Source organism: Cheilinus undulatus, linkage group 11 (genome assembly GCF_018320785.1).
Source record: "Cheilinus undulatus linkage group 11, ASM1832078v1, whole genome shotgun sequence".
NCBI lineage: Eukaryota > Metazoa > Chordata > Actinopteri > Labriformes > Labridae > Cheilinus > Cheilinus undulatus.
The window spans coordinates 12100279-12123676 of record NC_054875.1 but is presented as its reverse complement, the minus strand read 5'-3'; the positions used below and the strand labels follow the sequence as shown (position 1 = coordinate 12123676).

Sequence of the window (23398 nt, the reverse complement as noted above, 5' to 3'; positions counted from 1 at the left end):
TTTTTTTTTGCTGTATTTTTTCAGATGTGTTTATGGACTGGAAGCAAAATGTCAATGAAGTGACGGTCAGACTGCGCTGTGGAGAGGGGGTGCAGAGGACAGAGGATATCAACACAACTTTCACCGATACACACTGCCATGTGTCTTTCCCAGGTAAGTTCAGCTGAAGCTTGTAAGAGGAAAAGACACAGTTTAGCACAAACAAAAGATACAGGTGTGACAGTATAAAATGTGTTTGACCAAAAGCAATGCCTTATTTCATGAAGCTCATAGAAAGTCGATGCATGGATGAGGAGTGCTTGGCCATGACTTAACATTAAAAATGGTTGATTTGAACTCCACTAAAATAAAAAAGAAAAAACTGTCCTCCTGTGCCACAGTTTCCATTTGTTCAAAGAAGTCCACAACAAGCAGTTTCTGTGCAGCTGTGTCACTCTTGTAGTACCATCTGTTTTTGCCGTAGGGAGTAGTTATCACACAGTATTTAGCTCTCAGCATGCAGCGAGACAGACTCACATCCCACATCTCTCTGTCACTCTGCCCACCTCCAATGGCCACTTGTTTTCTTTACTGAGAATTTGTTTTCAGTCAAACCAGCACCCGACAAGGTTTATTTACTTGACAGTTTACTCTGCTATCTTTACACATTTATGGCCTAATGAGGGAGAAAAGCAGTTAAAAAGTGGTGCTAACCCCTGCTGGTCTGGTCTGTGTTATGTATTTCGGCACATTCTGAGCAGTGAAGTGGACACTTAGAGTACACAGTGAATGGGGTGAATGTTTAATCATGTTAGGTATCATGCAGTATGTGACAGTCGCAACTGAACACACTTGTGCTAATGATGTTGCGTGTTAATTTTTTTGTCTTGGCAGTAAGAAGCAAATGCCTATAGTTGATTTCCTTCCCAAGATTATAATACTAGCCGTTGTCTTTCACGTATATACTATTAGTTTTTTTATTTTTATTTCACTTTCAAATGTTGTTTTCAATTTTTGCTTTGTTTCATTTTAGAATTTTTTATACAGGATACTTGTCCATGGCAAGACCCAAAATGACCAGGAAAAAAGTAAACATACATCTTTAAAAACGGTCTAAAATAGACTGCTCTTCACCCCTCAGAATTCAAATTTGATGTTTGAATACAACACAAGACATAAAATTTACCATTGTCTGAACTCTTCCTCAATCAAATCAGCTATTTTACAATCCACATGCCTGGGTGACTCTGACAGTCAGTATGCAAGTGTAAAAGACTAAAATTAACGGTATTATGTCAGTTTTGTAAGGCCACAATGGCTTTATCTATTTTTGATGTAAAGCTTCGCTTTCAATTTAGTTTCAGTTAACTAAAATGATCTTTCGTAATTTTTACTAGTTTAAGTTTACTGTAACCTTGCTGTGAACACAGTATTAAATGCTGTAACTCAAATATTCCTAAATGTGTAAATTTATGTCTGGCCCCACGTCTTGTATTTGCTTTAATTTGCAGTTGAAGTTTTCACTATCAGACAAGTTCTACTTTATTAAGGGGTGCATGTTATCAATTTCCAGATGGACGTGAGTGGAGATGCCAGTTGCAGGAGGAAATTGAGGCCTCATGTAGCAGAGTTCAATACAAAGAGAAGGGAGGTTTCGTGCTTGTCATCATGCAGAAGAAGATTCCTTTTCACATCTGGCCTTCACTTAAAGTGAGTCATTTAACATTTTAATGTGCCTGTACTCAAATAAATATTTGCCTGCCTCTACTTTTGGAGTATATACCAATCTACTATTTTATTATTCCATGAAAATCAGTTATTATTACTGATTGTATTATCAGTAGTGTTCAGCTCACTCTACTGTTAAGCTGTAACATGATTCTGCTTTTGTTTACTCTACTTTAGTCCAACAAGAAGGAGAAGGAGGCAGTAACCACAGAGACCAAAAATGACAAGGAGCCTGAGATGAAGACTGTTGCCTTGGATTCATCAGAGATGCCCAAACTGTCAGCCTCACAGCCTTCCCCCTCACATGCATACAGTGAGTCAAGACGCAGTGGTGGCAAAGCTGTCAAGCGCTGCCTTAAAAACAAACCAGCGAGTGACAAGGCAGCTACAGACTCTTCAGGAGTGAAAGGTGGAACTGGAGATAGCCCAGCCACAACTGGCAAGCCTATTACAGTCACAAGAAGCGAGCAGCAGCAGCAGCAGGAGCCCAGTGCTAAGCGCACTGTTGTACGGGTGCCCAAGAACACCAAGGAGGAGGCTGCTTCACCAGCAGACAGGGACACAAAATCTGTCAAGTCTACAGTAGCCAATGGTAAAGCTCCACATACTCACCTGCCCGCTGGTCGGAGCCCACAAACACAACGCAGAGATGGAGATAACAGATCTCAGAGACTAGACAGTGATCAGGATCAAAAACCAGGAGTTACAGTTGCTGCTCCTGCCAGCCATACCAACAAAACTCAGGTGAGAAAAGCTGTGACAGTTTGGTTGCTCATCTGAACACTAATTATTGTGTGTTGTTATTGTAGCTTATTTGTTGTTTGTCTACAGTACATCTTCTCTGAATATTGCAAGTTTTAGTGCACCTACTCACATTAAACATATTTGTAAGGGGTGATTACCCATTTGCATAGTGGCCTCTGCTCCCCATATGATTTATACAAGGCTCTGTAGAGACAGGCATTGGAAATTAGCTTTAAATGCTGGGGCGGAACATTTATAGTTTTCAATCCTCGATGCATACTGCATAACACCCAAAAAAACAGCATACATTTTTTTCAATTACCCTACTTTCTATAAAAAATATAAATGTTATTAGAAGAAAAATGCTATTTCTTTGCATTTTACCAATGATATGCATGTAGTGTCATTTTTGCCGCTGTATGATGAGAAGAGATTGCTTTTCATCCATGTGTCTGATTCTGCTCAGGGTCTCTGCTTTAGAAAAGAAGGTTTTTCTTGCACTAACAATTCATTTCTCATGAGGGATTATAATTGGGTCATTTGGTTTTGATTTGGATTTACATTAATACAACATGATTCATTGACTCATATCATCAAATTCAATCTCCCTTCAAGTCCTTGGTACTACAGATTAAAATTACTACTAAATTACCAGTTAAGACCACTTTATCAGATAAATCAGGAGTAGTTCCTCATACAGACTGTTCTGAACCTCTTTTAGAACCTATTTCTGAAGACTTTAATCTGATAATTTTTTCTAACATACACAAGTGAAGTTCTGTGTGATTATGCTTGGTATCAACATAGTCTTTTCAAGTGTATTGACCTCAATTACAGGACTGTGTTAGGACTGAACAATGTTTTGAAAAAACACCCAGACTGTATGAAATATTCAACAAAGCCTGAGTGACATCAGACATTTGGTTATTAAAAGGGCCTTCAGAGGCCATTCTGAGGCAGCCACCCAATGAAAACGCAGAGTAGCAGACAAGAGTTGGAGCAAAGGTGGCTAAGCAGAGTTATTTGAAAAAAATACCATTTACAGTGTGTGCCCATAAGACATCAACTATATATACTATATATTGTGCAGCCATAGAAGGAATTTATACTAATCAAAAAAACAACAAAAAGAATCTGAATTCTGTGAATTAATCAGCAGTATTGCCAAGTTAAATGAGGAAATAAATGAGCAGTCATCCACCACAGTGATAATAGATGAAAGGATGTTGTAGAAAACACTGCCAAAGGCACAAAATGTGGAGGCTTTGAAGTTAAGTTTTTGTGTCTTCCCTAATTCAGGTGGCAGAGAAACAAAACCAGTCTTCTGACAGGTCTGCAGCAACAGCACATGGCAACGATAGCCAACCAGCAGAACCCGCCAACACCAGCGACCGCCTCAAACCTGTAAGCTTCAACAACAAAGTAAACTCTCCTGAAATGCTGGAAGATAAAAGTGACTCTGAGCCAGAGAAAAAGCCTGCTGAGCAGGTATCGGAGCAGGATACTCTGATCCACCAGCAGCCTCCCTCTAGTGAAACGGGTTCAGTACCAGCTGTTGGTTTGACTCCCAAACGAGAAGAGCCACCCAGTTTAGTCCAGAAGCATGGCAGCTTTGACGGAGAAGAGAAGCGGGACCAGTCAAAGGAGGAGCCTCTTCTGGAAATAAAGCAACAGGAAGGTGAGTAGAAAGAAATGCTGAAGTTTTTGAATTGGATTAGCACACACTTATTTGTGATAAAACTAGCATTAATGAGAAAAAAGTCAAAGCCAATTTATGTTTTTGGAGTCTTGTTTCTTACTCTTCAGTTTGCCATCAGCACACACTTTAATCAGTTAATTATGATTTTAATACTCCCCTGCAGCCCCTGAGCCAATGGTCAACCTGCAATTCGTGAAGAATGATTCGTATGAGAAGGGCACAGACTTGATGGTGGTGAATGTTTACATGAAGGGGATCTGCAGGGACACAGCCAGGGTCATCTTCAGGGAACAGGACTTCACTCTCATATTCCAGACTAGGTAATAAATGTGAAAGTGCTACAAATAAACAGTTGATGCGGCATTTCTACGTGACATCTTGTTCTACAGTAACAAAAAGTAAAAATCCTTTCTGTGCAATTGTTTTACAGTGATGCTAGCTTTCTGCGGCTCCATTCAGACTGTGGACCAAACACAGTCTTCAAGTGGCAAGTCAAACTCAGGTAAATGCTGCAGCCACTTATGTCAGAGATGTTTTTATGAGCAGTTTTAGAGAATAGATCTACATGTTAACATTTCTGTATTTGTTTATTTCTCCAATGCTTCAGGAATCTTATCCAGCCTGAGCAGTGCAGCTACTGCTTCACCCCGTCCCGGCTGGACATCACCCTGAAAAAGAGGCACAGCCAGCGCTGGGGGGGTCTGGAGGCTCCAGCCACACAAGGTGTGCTGCCAGGCTTCTACTTGTTAAACACTTTCTACATTCACTTACAGTTTAATTTTTCCTGCGGTCCTCTTTCGTTTTGGTTCAATTATTTGAGCTTGTGTAATTCTAATGGATGCAGAAATTTGGAGATATTGTATAGAGGCTGTAACATTTCATTAGAGTTGTCACAATACCAGATATTTGATTTTTAATATGATACAAGTTAAAGTCAAATGATACAATAAATGTTTTGGTAGGTTGACATACTTCTTAAAGTTTTAAAGGCAGTAAAAGCTTAAATGTGATTTTCGTTACAGGGCCTACCTCAAATCATATTTCCTCTGACTTATCTTCAATAAACTAGAGGAAATGTATGCAGTGGTTCTGCTCACTTTCTGGAATTTAGAATATTTTCATGTTCAGGTAGTTTTATGGGTGCCAGTTTCTGTACAGGACTGTAAAGTTGTCATCAGTCCACAGGCAAGGATGTAAAGGGAAACTTTAAGGAACCAGGAGAAATTGCTGTCTCTCTCCTCTTTGCTTTCTGTTTGTCTGTAACAGACACTAACATTTATTTGTGCATCTTTATAAAATGCTAAGGGGACTTAAACTGTATTTGCAGGCCTGTGAATTAGAGAATAGGGGCTGTGATGGAGGGGGGAGTTCATGTTTTGGGCAGAAAGAGGCACATCTTTAGCATTAGTTAAACAAAATCTGGAACTTTCCTTTATGTCTGTGTAGAACTGTTGGTAGTTTTCTAACCTTTTTAAAGTGTAGCTGCTGTGATGCAACTAAATTAACGTTTTTTCTCTCTTCATATCACTGCCTTTTTAAGCAACAGGACCAGCTTCGAGCTTTCAAGTAAAATTCGGAGGCTTCAGAGTATTTATAGGCTGAAGTGTGTGGTATTTTCTTTCTTCCCAGATGCTGCACTGTCACTTTAGATAGATCATATTCTAACCACAAGCTCCATTGTCCTCTGTTTAAGGTGCAGTGGGTGGTGCAAAAGTTGCCGTGCCCTCCAGTCCTGCCTGCTTGGAGAAGAGCCAGCCGGGAAGCAGCCAGCATAGCCTGCCAGCCAAAGAGGAGCCTCCAAGGGTTGGGGAGGAGAAACCCAAAACCCCTAAGGCCTCATCTAGGGTGGAGGATGGCGGTCTTGATGCGGTGGCTCCTCGTTCTGTCTCTGAGCATGTTTCTATCACCAAGCCAGAGCCCACTGTTACCACGGTTAGTAGAGAGATACATTCTTATCTGAACCTAAATAGAAAGTAAAAGTAAAGTGGCCTGGTCAGTCTAGTCTTATCAGTTTAGCAACATATCAGTCTGAGAAAAGCGATATGATAATAGTAGAGCTGTTGATGATTGATGCAGTTGAAAAGCTGGATGGCAAAGTTGACAGAGAATCTTAGGTTGATGATTTATTGAACTTATGTGTTAATCTTACTTTCTCAGCCTAAACCTACCTGCATGGTGCAGCCCATGACCCATGCACCTCTTGCAAGCAATGAGCGCCATGAAGAAGAGGAGGAAAAGAAGGTGTGCCTGCCTGGCTTCACAGGATTGGTCAACCTAGGAAACACCTGTTTCATGAACAGTGTCATCCAGTCCCTGTCTAACACAAGAGAACTCAGGGATTATTTCCACGGTAAATAATATGGTTTGCTTTTGCCTGACACAAAGATAATAAATTCACATCATACTTGTTAACTTTAATGCTCCTGTAATGAAAAACTCTTAATAATGACCAACTGCTGAATTTATGCTACTTTATACTTCTGTCAAAGACAATGGGCTGCTGTGTTTCTAAGAATATATCAGGGTTTTTTTGGAATTTGCATAAACAAATAAAGCCATAGTAATTAATCCTCATAATTATTGGCTTGCTCTGGTAGCTAATAATCTAAGGGACTGCTTCACAGGAGTAAAGCTAAACAAGAGTTCATGCTGCACTATACTGAATCAACTCTAGTGTAGACTACTTGTTTTGAACTGGTACTAGTATCTTCTCTGCTTCCTCTGGTGTCATGTCCTTCTCATTGAAAGAGTTGGGGTTGCATGGCTTTGTTGTGCAGCTACAATGAATGTGTTTGCATCTGTATGCGTCTTCAAGAAAATCAAGAAAAAATTGTGCATGAAAGTGTGAGTCAGCTGTCTGCAGTGCATTGGTGAAAACTATAGAACTTTTTAACATCTCAACTATGTTCGCTTGCTTTCTCCATGAGCAAAATAATCTTAAATATTGAAAATGTATATTTTTTTGCTGCCAAATTTAGATCATCTTTTTGGATGTATTTTAATCAACCTTAGTTTGTAAGCCATATGTTTAGCACTTACACTTTAGCATAAATTTTGATTAACTCAAAACAAATTAATCTTATGTATGTTAGTGTATCTATTTCTGCAGTGTATGAATAGATTTGTCTTGTTTTAATATTTATCAGTCTACGCAAAATAAGTTAGATAATTTACCTAAAGCAAGGATGGCCTTGAATGTGTAAACTCCCATTGACTTGATTGGTCTTTGGTTCTTTCAACTTCTGAGTGTATTGTCTATTTTTGTCTTGCAGATCGAGCTTTTGAGGCAGAAATTAACTGCAATAACCCGCTTGGAACAGGAGGCAGGCTAGCCATTGGCTTTGCTGTGCTGCTCAGGGCCCTCTGGAAAGGAACACATCATGCCTTTCAACCCTCAAAACTCAAGGTATACAAGGGACACCATCAGAATGCGAAATATATTCTAGATATTTCCTGCAGTGAGTGAAGTGTTTTACCTCATTGAAGTTTCTTTTTTTCTTCTTCTTTTTTTTTTTTTAATTTATGAAAGATTTGACATGTAGCCTTCATTGATGCTTAATGTAACAAGAGATCCTTATTAAAATACAATTATGATTATTAAAGGTGCTTCCGTTTGCCTTTTTTCTCATAACCATGCAGGCGATTGTGGCCAGCAAAGCCAGCCAGTTTACAGGCTATGCCCAGCATGATGCTCAGGAGTTCATGGCCTTTTTGCTGGATGGGCTCCACGAAGACTTGAATCGCATCCAGAATAAACCTTACACAGAGACGGTTGATTCTGACGGACGGCTGGATGAGGTGGGTTTTCTCTCATCCTTAAGATGTATAATGCTGGTCTGGTTTTTAAGTCTGTAGCCGGAAATGCATAGGAATTACAATTGTCATATGTTTTTTTTCTCCCTCTATTTTATAAGCAACATACACATAAGGGTACAAAAGATGATAAAGTCAGAATAAACTTTTTTTTTCTTGAAAGTCTGCCTAGGCTTTAACCTGATATCTTTTCACTATCTGTGCAGGTGGTGGCAGAGGAGGCATGGCAGAGGCACAAAATGAGAAATGACTCCTTTATAGTGGACCTCTTTCAGGGCCAGTTCAAATCCAAGCTTGTGTGTCCTACATGCTCCAAGGTAACACACAATACCTTTCCATAAAAAGTGTTATTGCTTTCAGAAACCTGTTACTGTTTAAATAAAAATTGCGATAGTCAGAGCCTTTATTCTTTTTGCATTTACAAGACAAGGCCTCTGGCTTTTGTATCAGCACAATGTATATTTGGTGATGGTGTTTAATCATGCAGATAGCAGGGAGCTGCAGTGATCCTCTAAAAATGGCATGTCTTTCTTAACTTAAAGTACAGTTACATTACTGTCACCTTTTACTGTGGCTTCTTGACTTGCATTACCTTTTTGCCTGGATAGTACAGAATCAACTGGTATGGAGCATTTAAAAAACAACATGAGCTGACACCATAGTTGGTAAAATAATCAAATGTCACTCAGACCATTTCAATGTTAAGGGCTTTTAGGCTTAGAATAAATACTTCTGATTTTCTTGCCATAATACAGTGATGAATAACCTATTTCCATTCACCCACTCCCCTTACTTTACCCTTCCCTCTTCAGGTGTCAATCACCTTTGACCCTTTCCTCTACCTTCCCGTGCCGTTGCCTCAGAAACAAAAGGTGCTCTCAGTTTTCTACTTTGCCAAGGAACCTCATAAAAAACCAATCAAGGTAAGATGAAATAACTGGTTTCCACTCTCCACTACATGGGTCATACTACCTGTTGTGACAACTGCCAATGAAAATCTCAGAGAAAGAGATAGAAATACATTTTTGTGCCACTCAATACTACTATCCTTTTGTGTTTTATCAGTTCTTGGTGAGTGTGAGCAAGGAGAACTCAAGTACAGCTGAAGTCCTTGAATCCATTTCCAGGAGTGTCCGAGTCAAACCAGAAAACCTCAGACTGGCAGAGGTCAGACATTTAGAATAGTCAGGGTTTCACATCATAATAAGCAAGCAATAATGATCCAAATGGAAAAATCACCCACAACACACTTCTTTCACTCAGGTAGGGAAGAACCGCTTCCACCGCATGTTCCTGCCATCCCACTCCCTGGACACGGTGTCCTCCTCTGACATGCTGTTCTGTTTTGAGGTGCTTTCCAAAGACATGGCCAAAGAGAGAGTCGTATTGCTTAAAGTGCAGCAGGTAAAACAAAGTCCAAATTTTAAATTTCCACAGCAAAAGAAATGAGCGATTGTTTACTGACACCAAGAGGGGGCTTTCTTTGTTGTTGCTTCTCCTACAGAGACTACAAGTCCCTAATATTCCCATCTCAAAGTGTGCTGCTTGCCTGAAGCCTCCAGTGTCTGAGGAAGACAAGCTGAAGCGTTGCACTCGCTGCTATCGTGTGGGCTACTGCAATCAGTGAGTATCATGAGAACTTTATGGCTCAGCCTAGAAGTTAATTATCTTGATTTCTTTCATTTTTCATCTTTTTATCTAAAATATTAACTTTCCTTGAAATATGTTAACTCAATTTCCAGAGCATGTCAGAGGACCCACTGGTCCAACCACAAAGCTCTGTGTCGACCTAACACTGAGAAAGTGGGCCTGCCATTCCTGGTCAGCATACCGGAGTCTCGTCTGTCCTATGCCCGCCTCACCCAGCTGTTAGAAGGTTACTCCAGGTACATACTTTAATCTTTAGTGCTTTGTTTTTATCAGCATTCAGCATGAAACATTGCCAACACAATTACAAGGATAAAGTGATACAGGGTGTCCACGGGGTCTTAAAAAGTATTAAAAGTTGATAAATCAATTGTGGGAAAATTAAGGCCCTTAAAAAGTATTAAAAAGCCTTAATCGTGATTTTATGAGGTATTAAATTTTATTGGTATTCAAGCTTTGACTCTAAAAAGTATCCATGAATATTTATTTTCCTTTTTTGTGACTATTAAGGCCCGAACATACTCAAGCGTACTGTGAGCAAAGCGGACTCCACGTGGAATGTCCATACTCATCAGAGCTTCCATAGTCGAGCGGACTGCCGCAGAGTAGTTTCCTGTGAAATTTCTGTGAAATCCTACATTTCCCACAATCTTTGCGTGTTGTTTACATTTTTCTGTCATGCGTCCTACACTGACGGAGCCTGCTGGCTTTGCAAAGCAATAAAATTAAGAGACGGTGGTATGTACGGCCATTAAATGCCACAAGAGACGAGGAAGGGGAGTATGCCATGTTGGTGAAGGACATGCGAAGTATTTTGTTATGTATGTTACTTGTTGTGACGTGAGGGGAATGTCAATAAACCTGCCCTTAGTTTAATTTATTCTTTCGAGCTTTATTCCTTCAGACCTGCCAACCTGTATGCATTTTGCGGTACCAGGTACGCAATTTGACATGAAAATATGCTGGTACGGTTTTCCTCTCTAAACCTAGCAAAAAGCTGCGGACATGTGAGTTCTGAGGGAAATGTGCACGTGCCGTACTCATGTCTGACAGCAGATGCAGCAGCGTGGTGAAGCAGATTCAACCAATTATGCAGACTAGCGGAGAATAACGAGTCTGCTGAACCTATAGCGTTATATCCCCGCTCCCCCTCCTTCCTGCCTCCTGCCCTCTGCCTCCCTGCCCGTGCGATGACAAGGTGAGAGAGATGCGTGCATGCCAGGCGCGCAGTTTTACCTGTTGCCACAAAAACTTCACACCACTTTGATTTAAGATTTGAAATTCATGCCCAATCCTTTAATTTTGCTTTCCTCTCGTCATGCGCAATCCTCTGCGTCTGGAGTGTGAGCGGCCACGCTCTGCAGCTGATACGATGGCGAGAAAGTGACCTGCACGAGCTCATACATCGCAGTGTGTTGGCTGTCAGTGAGAGGACAGAGCGCTCAGTCTGCGCTAACTTCTGGTTAAAGATTAATGTATAAAACGATGCATTTTCTCTTCACTAATATTGTAGCTGCTGCTATTTGGTTAACAAGACAATACGCGTCTGAATGTAGCATGACAGTCTGATATGAGACAGACAGACAGCTGTGTCTGACTGAGAGATGAGGGAGAGAGACAGGAGCACACTGTATAAACTTTATGTGTATTGTTAGGGTAAAGACACGACTTGGTGATATTTTTTTTTTATTACCATTTAACTTCAATTTTGCTGATGTTGTCATTACACCGTTAGAGAGAAAAGAGGGATTTATTCATTTATATCAGCTCTATACACATCAGACCCCAGTGTGATCGTACAATATGGAGAAACCTCTACAGGTGTTTAATGAATTTCTAATAATGTTACAAATATTTTCCTATTACATTGCGTATCAGTAAGGGCTGCCCAAACTATGGCCTGTGGGCCAACTGTGGTCCTTGGTCCTTTTGAATTGGCCTGAAAGAAATCAGTCAAAAAGGCCCACATAAGAACATAAAACTTGTACTTTACTCATTTGACTAGGATTAACAATATTGAGGTTTGTACAATATGTTGATATTTACAAATTGAATTTAGCCAATATCAGTACCAATATAAAAATGCATAGACCTAACACTTTGAAGAAACATACTTCAGTCTCTTGAGCACATTTTAAAGTTTAAGTTATAAGGATGAACACAGAAAAAGACTTCAGCTGTTTGTTGGTCCTGCCTAAAGTAAAAAAAAAAAACAGAATGATAAAGGGATTACAGCAGCAAATAGCAGCATGAATGGAGCTCATTTGCTCCTCGGTTTGATTTCCAAATCACATTGTTCCTATCATCCTCAGGCAACAACACCTATATGAAGTTAGTCAGCTTCCAGCAGTTTGTTCTTGTTTTGTGTCTGGATGTGGAGATGAACCATCAGCGTCTCTTCTCTGCTACAGCCCAAAATCCTTAACAATGATTGGCAGTTAGCTTTGTTAGACATTAATGTAGGACTGTAATTTAGACTGTTTTTCAAGTACTTTCACTTATTGAGCATATATTTAGGTAACATGTTGGTAACATGTAAGAAACATTTTATATATTGTGCTACAGGTTTTGTATTTAAAAGCCTCCCATGGACAGATGTTGAAAATTAACACTTTGCTATAAACGCTTACAGCAGTGCATCTGGGACCTGTGTTTGATTAAATGTCACAGCATCAATGTTACTGTGTGTCCAAGTCAAATAAATGCTTAATAAATACAGTATTTTGCCAAGGTTGGCAGGTCTATTCCTTCTCAGCTTACTTCATTTCTGTTAAATTGCAAACTACAACTGTTAAAGATGTGTTGCTAACAACAGCTTAAAGTGGCGATGAGGTCTTAAAATTTTTTTGAAAGGTTTTTTAAAAAGTCTTACAAAGGTATTGAAATTAACCTCGGGATTCCTGCATATACCCTGTGATAAGATAAGTGTTTTTTTCTCTGTACCTTTTAAACAATGAATTTTCAGAAGCTAACTATCCTTGACTTTGGAACAGTTGGTTGATTTGGAGGAATGGATTTGGGGGCTTTTGCTTTTATTTTTGAATGACAAGTAATGGAGTTATAATCTGGTTGAGAGAGCAGGGACTCGCATATGGAGCCGCTGGTCAGACCTGAACCCAGGCCTTCTGCTTGGAAGACGATAACCTCCGAACATGGAGTGCCTACCAAACAGCCTGGCCATCAAAGCCCCACAAAGACCAAGTTCTTAAGAAAATCTCTTAGCCTAATGGTTTACCTTAATTGGATTACTTAAACAGAGAATGCAACTCAACTGGAACTCCTGAAAAGTGTAGATGCGATTGCATTGACAAGGGATTGTTAGACTTCAGTCAGTTTTTTTTGTACATACTACTGCATATTTCTTAATGTATAACAGTTTTTATAACACAATAAGCACTGTGAATTTGTCTCCTACCTCTGAATCATGGTTTCACACCACGTTATTGCATCAGTGCAGAACTCATTCATAATTAATAAACCGTCTAGCGAAGATCTTATAACACATCTCTTTGCATTAATTCGATTTCCAAATCAATAAACTGGTGAGAATTGCATCATGTTGCCAGTAGAATTAAAAATATACGTTTAAAATACGAAACAGTTTTTGAAGGTTATCGAAACTGAAATAATAATTTAAATTCATTGATTAATTGCGATTTAAAAAAAAAAAGCATGCTCTTGTTGCCCTAGTTAGTTTATTTACCACTGTGTACTACGGGTGAGATAAAGAGTATGCATATTTTTAAGGTAACTGTGTTCAGCACTCAATGTAGCATGCTCAGTGTCACCTTCCATGTCTCTTTGTGTGCAGGTTTTCTGTCAACGTGTTCCAGCCTCCTTTCCAGTCAGGCAGGACGTCCCCTGAAATGAGCCGGGACCTTCCCCCGATGCCAGCAGGCTCCCCTGAGAGTCCTGGGCCTGGGGCTGAAGCCATGAGTGACAGCTTTACTGTGGGATCAGCTGATCAGGAGCTGGAAAGCCCCTCCCTGCTGCCTGAGTCTCAGGATGAGTGTGCCCAGGCCTCATCCCTTCACTCTGCTGAGTCAGAATCCCTCTCCTCCTCTCAGACGTCACTCTCCACCACACGCACCACAGATTCAGGATTTTCTGAGCCTGTGTCCTCCTCCTCCTCCTACTGCTGCTCTCTGGACCCTCATGCTGAAAAAGAGACTTCTTGTGAGAAGGCTGTGCGGCCTGAAGGTAATGAATAAATCGACTAACAACACAACTGAACAAATGCAGGCTATGGAATTTTCCCTTACACATGTTATATACATCTCTTTCCTTGCCCATTTTTCTGTAGCTGCAGTAACAGGGTATCAGCATCCAAGTGAGTCAGCATCAGGTCATGCCAGTCAGTTCTACATCGCCATGCTGGACTCAAACAACAAGGAACTGAGGCTGGATGAGAAAGGTAAGACAGAAATCTGCCTATGTAATGTTTTTGTTATTATATTGGATTCCTAGCTACCCTGTTTTCTGTGGATTTTGAATACTAAGAGTACATTTTTAGCATTTAGTATTCCTGTCCTTGAGATCATTATTTACAGTACTTCTTTAGTTATCTTTTAGAGCTTTTTAGTACACTTTCTTAAGTTATTCTCATCACTGGTTGGATGATAAACTTGTTGCTCCGTGTGTGGTTGTCTGATACAAGAAATTAACACTTTGGTTGTTTTTCCTCTATCCCTCAACCCTGAAACCCTCTTCTGCAGAGGATGCACTGGAAACACTTCCTGAAGATGTAACCCTGGAGCTGGTGTGGAAAAACAATGAGCGTCTGAAGGAGTATGTTTTGGTGAGCTCTAAGGAGCTGGAATACGAGGAGGACCCTGGCTCTCTAAGTGAGACAGTCAGAGCAGGACATTTCACCCTGGAGCAGTGCCTCAACCTCTTCACAAAGCCAGAGGTTCTGGCACCAGAGGAGGCTTGGTAGGCATCTTCATTTTGTGATACCTTAATCTTAAATAATGCATTATTTTCTTGTTTGTTAAATGCCTTTGGCTCTTCTTACTTTGTATGCTTCCCCCCTTTTCACAGCAAACAGAGCAATTAAGTTGAATTTAAATACTCCCTTTCTTTGTTAAGGTACTGTCCAAAGTGCCAGCAGCACCGAGAGGCCTCCAAACAGCTGCTGCTGTGGCGTCTGCCAAATGTTTTGATCATTCAGCTCAAACGCTTCTCCTTCAGGAGCTTCATTTGGAGGGATAAGATCAATGACATGGTTGACTTTCCTGTCAGGTAAATAAAAAGCAAAAGTAAGAATTTACACCTCATATCCAACTACACCCTAAGTCTTTTTAAAAACTCTTGTTTTTACTCACTTGTCATCTAGGAATCTGGATTTGAGCAAGTTCTGTATTGGCCAGAAGGATGAAATGCAACAGCCCCCCATTTACGATTTATATGCAGTCATTAATCACTATGGAGGAATGATAGGTGGCCACTACACAGCATACGCTCGCCTGCCAAGTGACAAGAACAGCCAGCGCAGTGATGTTGGTGAGTATGCAGTAAACAAGCCTTATTAAAATTGTTAAATGCGTGTTGGTTATTCTGATAAATGCTCCTTTTTGTAACTGCAGCCCACATAGTTGAGACCGTGGGCCACTAATCCAGTGTAAATCAGCATCTCTGTAATGTAGGGTGATACTCGTGTTTTTTTTTCACGGTCCATGCGACTTTTTTGCTCTTTTTACTGATCGAAAAATACTACAGGCCTCAAAGGACTTTGTTAGCTAAGTTTTGACACGTCTAGGCTATAAAAAGTGCTTTTTTTCCATCGATTTCAGCATATGTGTAAAAATGGCTTTATTTTACTTCTTATTTATTTAAACTCCAGTGTCCAAATGTGTGTGCTCACACCGCTGCTCTCTTCATACACACAACTCTTCTGCTGTTCCTCCAACAAGTTCCTGATCTTATACCAATATTATTTAGCGTTACATTTCATGCATAACACAATTTAAGATTTGAAATGTGTCGCTCAACATTCAGTGGTTAGCCTGCAACAGCTGATCTCCGCGAGAAGGGTTGTTGTGGATGTGTAACAGTCCAAAATGACTAGAGTGCAGGATAATATTCACAGCATAAAAACTGTTAAAAGTATCAGGAGAGGTTCATATTTAACATGAGGTTAACAGTATGATGAAAACATCCCCTGCAAAACATGATGTGCACAATATTTCTTTTTATGTATGTATTTTGGAAATAACAATTGTGCATTTTCATCACTGCAGCTATGCAGCACCCTTATGTATTCCTTCAGAAATGTCTCCAAATTTGAGTGCATTACAGACTTTGCTTATCCGTGTGAATCCACCACACCAAATACTGACGTTAGGGGGTAATTCACAAACTACCAGAGGTCCTTACACCCTGTTCCACATTATTTTGCAAATTATATTTTTCTCTGATTTTCCTAAATATTAATGCAAATGACAGAATATTTTTCAAGTCATCAGCCATTAGAGCATAATTCAAATGTTTTTGAACAAACTTCATAATGACAAAAATTATTTAAAAAAAAATGAAAACCTCAAAATGCACTGTTCCACATTATTAAGCACAACAGCTTTTTAAAACATTTTATGTTGTAAAGAACTGAAAATGGTCATTTGTAGAAATTGCAGCATCAGGGGGTCATATTTACTGAAATCAAAGCTATTTCAATCAAAAACAGGACAAGTTCCATGTTAACATAGGACCCCTTCTTTGATATCACCTTCACTATTCTTGCATCCATTGAACTTGTGAGTTTTTGGAGAGTTTCTGCTAGAATTTTTTTTGCAGGATGTCAGAATATCCTCCCAGAGCTGCTGTTTTGATGTGAACTGCCTCCCACCCTCATAGATCTTTAGCTTGAGGATGCTCCAAAGGTTCTCAGTGGGGTTGAGGTCAGGGGAGGATAGGGGCCACACCATGAGTTTCTCTCCTTTTATGCCCATAGCAGCCAATGACACAGAGCTATTCTTTGCAGCATGAGATGGAGCATTGTCATGCTTGAAGAAAATTTTGCTACAGAAGGCACGATTCTCTTTTTGTACCATTTGTACCATTGTACGATTCTCTTTTGAAGAAAGTGGTCAGTCAGAAACTCTATATACTTTGCCGAGGTCATTTTCACACCTTCAGGGACCCTAAAGGGGCCTATCAGCTCTCTCCTCATGATTCCGGCCCAAACATGACTCCGCCCCCTCCTTATTGACGTCCCGGCCTCATTGGGACATGTTGGCCATCCGCCAACCATCCACTACTCCATCCACCGTGGACCATCCAGGGTTGCACGGCACTCATCAGTCAACAAGACTGTTTGAAAATGAGTCTTCATGTATTTCTGGGCCCACTGCAACCATTTCTGCTTGTGAGCATTGGTTAGGGGTGGCTGAATAGTAGGTTTATACACAACTGCAAGCCTCTGCAGGATCCTACACCTTGAGGTTGGTGGGACTCCAGAGGCACCAGCAGCTTCAAATACTTGTTTGCTGCTTTGTAATGGCATTTTAGCATCTGCTCTCTAAATCTGATGTATTTGTCCGTCAGAAACCTTCCTCATTATGCCTTTATCTGCACAAACCCGTCTGTGCTCTGATTCAGCCACAAATTTCTTCACAGTATGATGATCATGCTTAATTTTTCCTGAAATATCGAATGTTTTCATTCCTTGTCCAAGGCATTACACTATTTGACACTTTTCAGCAGCAGAGAGATCCTTTTCTTTCCTATATTGCTGAAACCTGTGGCCTGCTTAATAATGTGGAACATGTGGAAAAGTGCATTTTGAGGTTTTTATTTAAAAAAAAAAAAAAAAAAAGTTATCATTATGAAGTTTGTTCAAAAACATTTGAATTATACTCTAACTGTTGATGATTTGAAAAATATTATGACTTTCATTTGCATTGATATTTAGAAAATCAGAGAAAAATGTCGTTAGCATAATAATGTGGAACACGGTGTAGGTAATACTTATCTTGTACAAATGGGGCATTAGTTGACCTTTTTAACATTTTATGTATCCATCACATGTATTCATTTAATGGGTGCTCTGTATTAGTCTTTTTAAATAATGTTTATTTAAAGTTAAATGAAAAAAAATAATTAAGCTTTTTATTAAAAAAATTGCACTGTGCTCTTTGCTCAAAACCCAGAAAGGTTCCAACCAAAAACGATTTTGAGAAAGAGTGTGGGAAAACATAGTTTGAGCAATAATTCAAAAACAACTTCACAACATGGCAGCTGTCAACCTGATGAACAGTTTAGAAAGCGCACATATAAACTTTTAAAAACAAAATTAAGAAATTTAAAAATATCAATTCTACCTACCTACCCACCCACTTAACCTACCTACCTGCATTTTACATTGAAGTCTAAAGAATATTCTATTAAAGAGTTACATATTTAGCAAATGAAGATGAATCTGCTTGGCTTGTCTACCACTCTGGTGTTAATGCTCCCTCTCGTCTTACAGGCTGGCGTCTCTTTGATGACAGCACTGTGACAATGGTGGAGGAGAGTCAGGTGGTGACTCGTTACGCCTACGTCCTGTTCTACCGACGACGAAACTCCCCAGTGGAGAGGCCGCCTCGCTTCCTCAGGCCTGTAGGAGCTGAATCGCCCACTGCTGCTGGAGCGACTGCCAGCCAGGTGAGAGCCCATGATGGCTAGAGACCTCCTCATACTTATTTTAATTTAAATTATTTCAACTTCACATGAACACATCTTGTTTCACACTGTTTTGATCTATCTGAGGCTGATTTAATGGGCTAATAACAGAAACACTTAATTCTGATGTAATGTGTTGTAACAGAGTCCAAGGTTGAATAGATGGTAGAAATTATGTTTTTATATCAGTCACAGGAATAGTTGAAATGAGTGTTTGGCATCAGTGAAAACTGAGTCAAAAACAGATCTTATTTGCAAACATACCCTGTTAAAATGAGGACATCTCTTGCTTGTCTCCGGGGGATACAGAATCAGACTGTGACTGCTTTCTTTTTGTTACTTCCCTTTCCCTTGCGAACTGGTTGTAACACTTTATTAATCTTTTCTAGTTTTTACAAAAGGTATTGTTACTTTAACTATGTCACGGAGGAGGTTTAGTGTCAAGTGTACATTGGTAATCATGTTTTATTTCTATTAGTTCCGATACAAGCTTAGGCAGTGATGCACTTAATAGCTGCAGACCAAATGGATTATAATGAATGATCCATCACTGACATGGTGTTTGGAACAAAACACTTTCAGACTGCCAGGCAGCATTCTTGACTTTGCAAGTTTGTCATAGCTTCAGCTGATTCCACCACCTCTTCATTTGCAAGAGTTTATATTCAATAATGAGGCCAAGAGAGAGCTTTAGAGTGGATATCAACATTTGTAAATCCATATGAAGTCAGGAAGTTCAGTTGGGATATCCTGCAATTGAATTTTGTGTCTGGATGAGGTTTGCCTCTACCTCTACAGGAATAAGCAAAGATCTGTTCTAATTATTACATTTACATCACCAAACACCAAATATCCACCCAGACAAAACATTGCCTTTTTAAAAGATGTTTTAAACTCAAGGGATTTTTTTCAATCAGTATTACAGTGATTGTGTTCAAGCCAATTGTCAACCAAGACATTGTGATTTATGGTCATTTTTCCCAGCTTGTACAATGTTTGCAAGTGTTATAGACCATATGGGTACATCATTTGATCCACAGATTAAGGTTTGCCAGGGAGGGGTCCTTGTGTATTTCATTTACTAAACTGTTTTCTTTTAGATCATGCAGCTTTTCCCATATTTAAGCAGAATCTTGAAATCCATACATTTCCCAATGTCCCAGCTTATCTCAAAACAGAGAGCATGTAATCTACTTATGATAAAAAGATCTCTGTAATTTAGATTTTGATCTTAAAGCTGACAAATAGATCACACATTTGTCAATTTAGTATTTGTTAGACCATGCTTTTTCCCAGAAGCTGACACCGGTTTCCGCCAATCGCAGGCCTCTCTAATATGGCGGGAACTCGAAGAAGAAGATGAGGGGCTCGCCGAGAGCCCCCCAGGACTGTTCCGTTCTGTGCTGCGAAGGGGACAAACAGCGAGGAACAGAGATGAGAATGAGGAAAATGAAGAAAGAACTGAAGGGTCGGTGCGACAGCACCGCAGGCGGAGGATGGCAGACTATCCCGACGATGACTGTGTGCGATACTTTGTTCTAGGCACCCTGGCAGCTATGTTTGCTCTGTTTGTTAATTTGGTCTACCCTCTGTTGAACAAATCAAACTGGACCTGAGAGTGGTTTCTCTGGCCTGAATAGTCTAGAAATATGAATGTGAAGATGGTCTGAACAGTTGGAAGCTTAGTAACTTGTAATTTAGATCTGAGGACTTGAAGATATGAATTCTATACTTGTAAGATGAATAAAACCTTAAAATACTCCCTTTAAGATAAGAAGACAAGGTTAAACAACAGGAATAATGTACCCTCATAAATAAACCTTGTAGTTTAAATTGCAGAAAAGTAAAAGCATTGTATTTTCTGTTAACTTTTCACAACATTGCCTTTGTAGTAACTGTATTTTTGTGTTATTGTGCTTTTAAACATATTTATAGTTTTAGTGCTACATTAAAAAAAATTGTCTCACATTGTAGAGCTATATTTAAAATTAAAGTCAATTCTTGAGCTTTTTAAATTACTGGTAGTAGCTACTCCAGAACACTTAAATGAGATTCTGATCTCAGCGAGTTTTTCTGGGTTAAACAAATTCAAATAGACCTAAGAAAAAAAGAGGAAGGCCATGACGATGTTTAAAGTTCTCAGAGGAAGCTTGTCCTTTTTAAGCTACGTTTTAATCAGAGAAATAATAGAGTAATATTTTGAACACGTATAAGCAGATGGGTATAACAAAATGCAAAAAAAGACAAACACTAGGGCTGCAGATAAAGCCATTTATGAAGATCTTTTGTTTTTATTGCACTACATTTTTAAGATAAAAATATTCATGAGCTACTCACTTTAAATTATGTATAATGAAGCTAATAGAAGACTTTTATTTTGTGACCAATCACTAGAGTCTTTTTATAATCATAAAAACGATATAGATTATTAATGGGCCTTAACATTTCTCTCCAGGCAATGGCGTGTATGACTGGCTTTTTTCTGTTAAATGTTCTGTAGTCCACTGTAATAATTCTTTTTTTATTCATGATGTTTGTGTGTTGTTGTTTTTGAAAGTTTGTTTTAATTGCTAAAATTAGGCTACTGTAGACACAGGTTTGTCTTAGCCGAGGTTAAATTTACTGTTTACCTTTAAGAAATTAATTAATGAAGTCTGATCAATATCTGAATGTAACAATGTCACTTTTTTACACTGTATCTGAAGTAAAGAAAACAAATGGTTGATTGCGGACAGTTTTGAGTCTTTAGATTTAAATTAAACAACAGTGTCATACTAAGTGAAATCCTTCTGCACAGTAAAAACACTTAAATATTGTCTGAATGCAATGATAAAGAAAAACTGTAGAACACACTCTAAACAATAAAAGCCTTATAAATTAAAGATGATATTCTTATTGGTACGAATAATAGCTTGCAAAATTAAAGTTTTTTACTTTTTTAGTCTTTTCTGACTCCAAGCTGTCCACAGATCAGCTCTTTACTCTGCTGCTGCTGTGATTGTGAGTGTTTGTGGGTCTCAGGGAAATCCCAGTGCTCTTCTGGTATCGAGGCAGTGTACAGAGTCCTATGATTGCCTTAAATGCCTCATCATTGCATCAATTAGAGTACTGTCTGACTGTGAAAACTTGACTCAGATATATGCAAAGCTACATTCTGTATAGTTTTTAAATGCTTTGTGAAGCTTTAGTTAAACGCACTACTTTGAAGTGTCGTGTGAAATCTCAGTGCACAACATAAACAAATGGATGAATTTTAACTTAAGAGGGTTTTCAGCACATGCTTTGCAGATTTTAATGTCTGAATGCTGTCTGTTTTTTGTTTAATGGACTGGACAGAAGGATGTAAATATGTATGTGTGTGTAGTCTGATGTAAAATGTAAATTGGAAAAAAAAATTAAGGTTTAAGTTTGCTAATGTCTAAAGAATAAATCAAGTACTGTATTTAAAAGAGAATCAGAACCTAATTTAATATTTTAGCAATAATGTATGTAGATACTTCAATTCAGAAGCTGCTTTCTACTATATAAAGCAATGTACTCTTTTTGGAAATAAAATCTCCATCTCTTTACCTTTTTTGGTATGCTTTCATTAGCCATGTCTTCACCATTTTATTCATAATCCCAGGATACTAAACCAGCATGATTTATCATTACCACTGGTTTATTTTACAGGCCTCTAGCCAGTCACTATTTGGGCCAGATCTGGATCCCGAAGGACCACCCACGCTGACCCCAGAGGTTCCCTCTGACCTTTTCGCCCACTCTGGAGAGTGTGCAGCTCCATCCTACAGCAACATGGAGGAAGTGGACTAGACATGGTGAGGACTTGAGGAACATCAGAGCCGACCCAGGTCCTACATGGAAGCTGAACCTTCGCCAACGGACACATCAGTGCTCTAAGGAATCTGATGGTGTCCCTAAATGCAGCAATGCTAGAAGATCTGGAGGTGGTCTTTAAGAACTGGACTGAACCCACTTGTGAAAGACCTTCAGGTGCACACAAACGTGATCTAACTAGACCTTCACATCATTGATATAGTCACAATGATAACATAAAAACCCTAACAAGCCGTATACATAGAATATGTTCATTCAGTGCTTATAGTCACATGCAGAAGCTCACTCATCAATAATCTCTGAGTTTCTGTTAGCAGCTCATTATAGCGACTGCTACAAGACTTGATACTCAAAAATATAGTTCAGTGGAGTGCCTGTTTGGCTTTCACACACTTTGTGGTCAGAATTAAGCTAAAAGAATCACTGTTAACCTTAACCAGACATGCTAATCCCAGAGAGACTCTATGGTCGATCATTCAAGTTAATACGGGGAGTTGGAGTGAGGATTGTTGAAATGTGAGTACATTTGTTCTCTTTTTGTTTAGTTTTTGCGAGGTATCTCCTGGTTGGATTTATTTGTGGCAGGCGTTTCTGGTGTTTCAAAGAAGCTGATGTAAAAAGAAGAAATGTAAGACTGGTGCTGACCTGCTGCTTTTTTATACAGAGGGCACATGCTTTTTCTGTCTTTTTTTGCATTACAAACTTTTTTCTTTTTTGCTGTAGTGTATTATTGTTTATCTCTTTTCTTTTTGTACTTGTTTAGATATTCAATCCTGTGGATGCAATTGTCAAAAGGCTTCAGTATAAACTGAAATGTGCATGACTGCATGTTGATACAGGCTGTAACCCTGGCCCCTGTTGAATACATCCCTCTCCCCTGAACCTCAGCTACATTTAGTTCTTTCAGTTTTGCGTGAGTTGTCCAGTCTCACCCCTCCCCTCCTTTGTAATGGATTGCGTATATAAATTGGGGATCATTAAGAATACTGCTGTGGATACATATAAATGGTTAATATAAATAAAAACAGTTTGGGAAAGTGGTGATGTGCATGTTGTGTTTACAGCTGTTTCAGGTAGAACTTGATTAACTTCTAAGAAAATCCATGCTAGTATTTTGTTTTTGTTTTTGTTTTTTAATTGGGGTTATCTCATGACAAACATGGCTTTATTGAATAATTAACAGTCCGACAATTATATCATTTCCTAAAAGGTGCAAAATGAATAAAATAAAATATTTAAGAGTAATGCATACTTGTGTACACGTAAGCAGAGACGTACATATACTCACAT

At 39.1% G+C, this 23398-nt stretch overlaps 1 protein-coding gene across 5 annotated transcripts in view; it reads left to right on the top strand.

Annotated features, from left to right (window-relative positions):
• The window catches only part of usp19 (ubiquitin specific peptidase 19), a 29638-nt gene extending 6489 nt beyond the window's left edge, over nt 1-23149 (top strand). The window contains exons 3-26 of one of the 5 annotated variants that reach the window (XM_041798813.1): nt 25-153; nt 1553-1689; nt 1885-2451; nt 3751-4129; nt 4314-4470; nt 4581-4652; nt 4758-4873; nt 5850-6082; nt 6308-6500; nt 7423-7556; nt 7790-7948; nt 8170-8280; nt 8776-8886; nt 9029-9130; nt 9227-9367; nt 9468-9586; nt 9706-9849; nt 13422-13810; nt 13914-14024; nt 14326-14542; nt 14699-14851; nt 14946-15112; nt 18078-18253; nt 21944-23149. In XM_041798813.1, the coding sequence (XP_041654747.1) occupies nt 25-153; nt 1553-1689; nt 1885-2451; nt 3751-4129; nt 4314-4470; nt 4581-4652; nt 4758-4873; nt 5850-6082; nt 6308-6500; nt 7423-7556; nt 7790-7948; nt 8170-8280; nt 8776-8886; nt 9029-9130; nt 9227-9367; nt 9468-9586; nt 9706-9849; nt 13422-13810; nt 13914-14024; nt 14326-14542; nt 14699-14851; nt 14946-15112; nt 18078-18253; nt 21944-22084 (4358 nt within the window). In that variant the 3' untranslated portion in view covers nt 22085-23149. Of the gene's footprint in view, nt 1-24; nt 154-1552; nt 1690-1884; nt 2452-3750; nt 4130-4313; nt 4471-4580; nt 4653-4757; nt 4874-5843; nt 6083-6307; nt 6501-7422; nt 7557-7789; nt 7949-8169; nt 8281-8775; nt 8887-9028; nt 9131-9226; nt 9368-9467; nt 9587-9705; nt 9850-13421; nt 13811-13913; nt 14025-14325; nt 14543-14698; nt 14852-14945; nt 15113-18077; nt 18254-19570; nt 21912-21943 lie in introns of those variants that run through there. The other 4 variants (XM_041798812.1, XM_041798811.1, XM_041798810.1 and 1 more) reach the window with 4 other exon arrangements.
• The last annotated feature ends 249 nt before the right edge of the window (nt 23150-23398 follow it).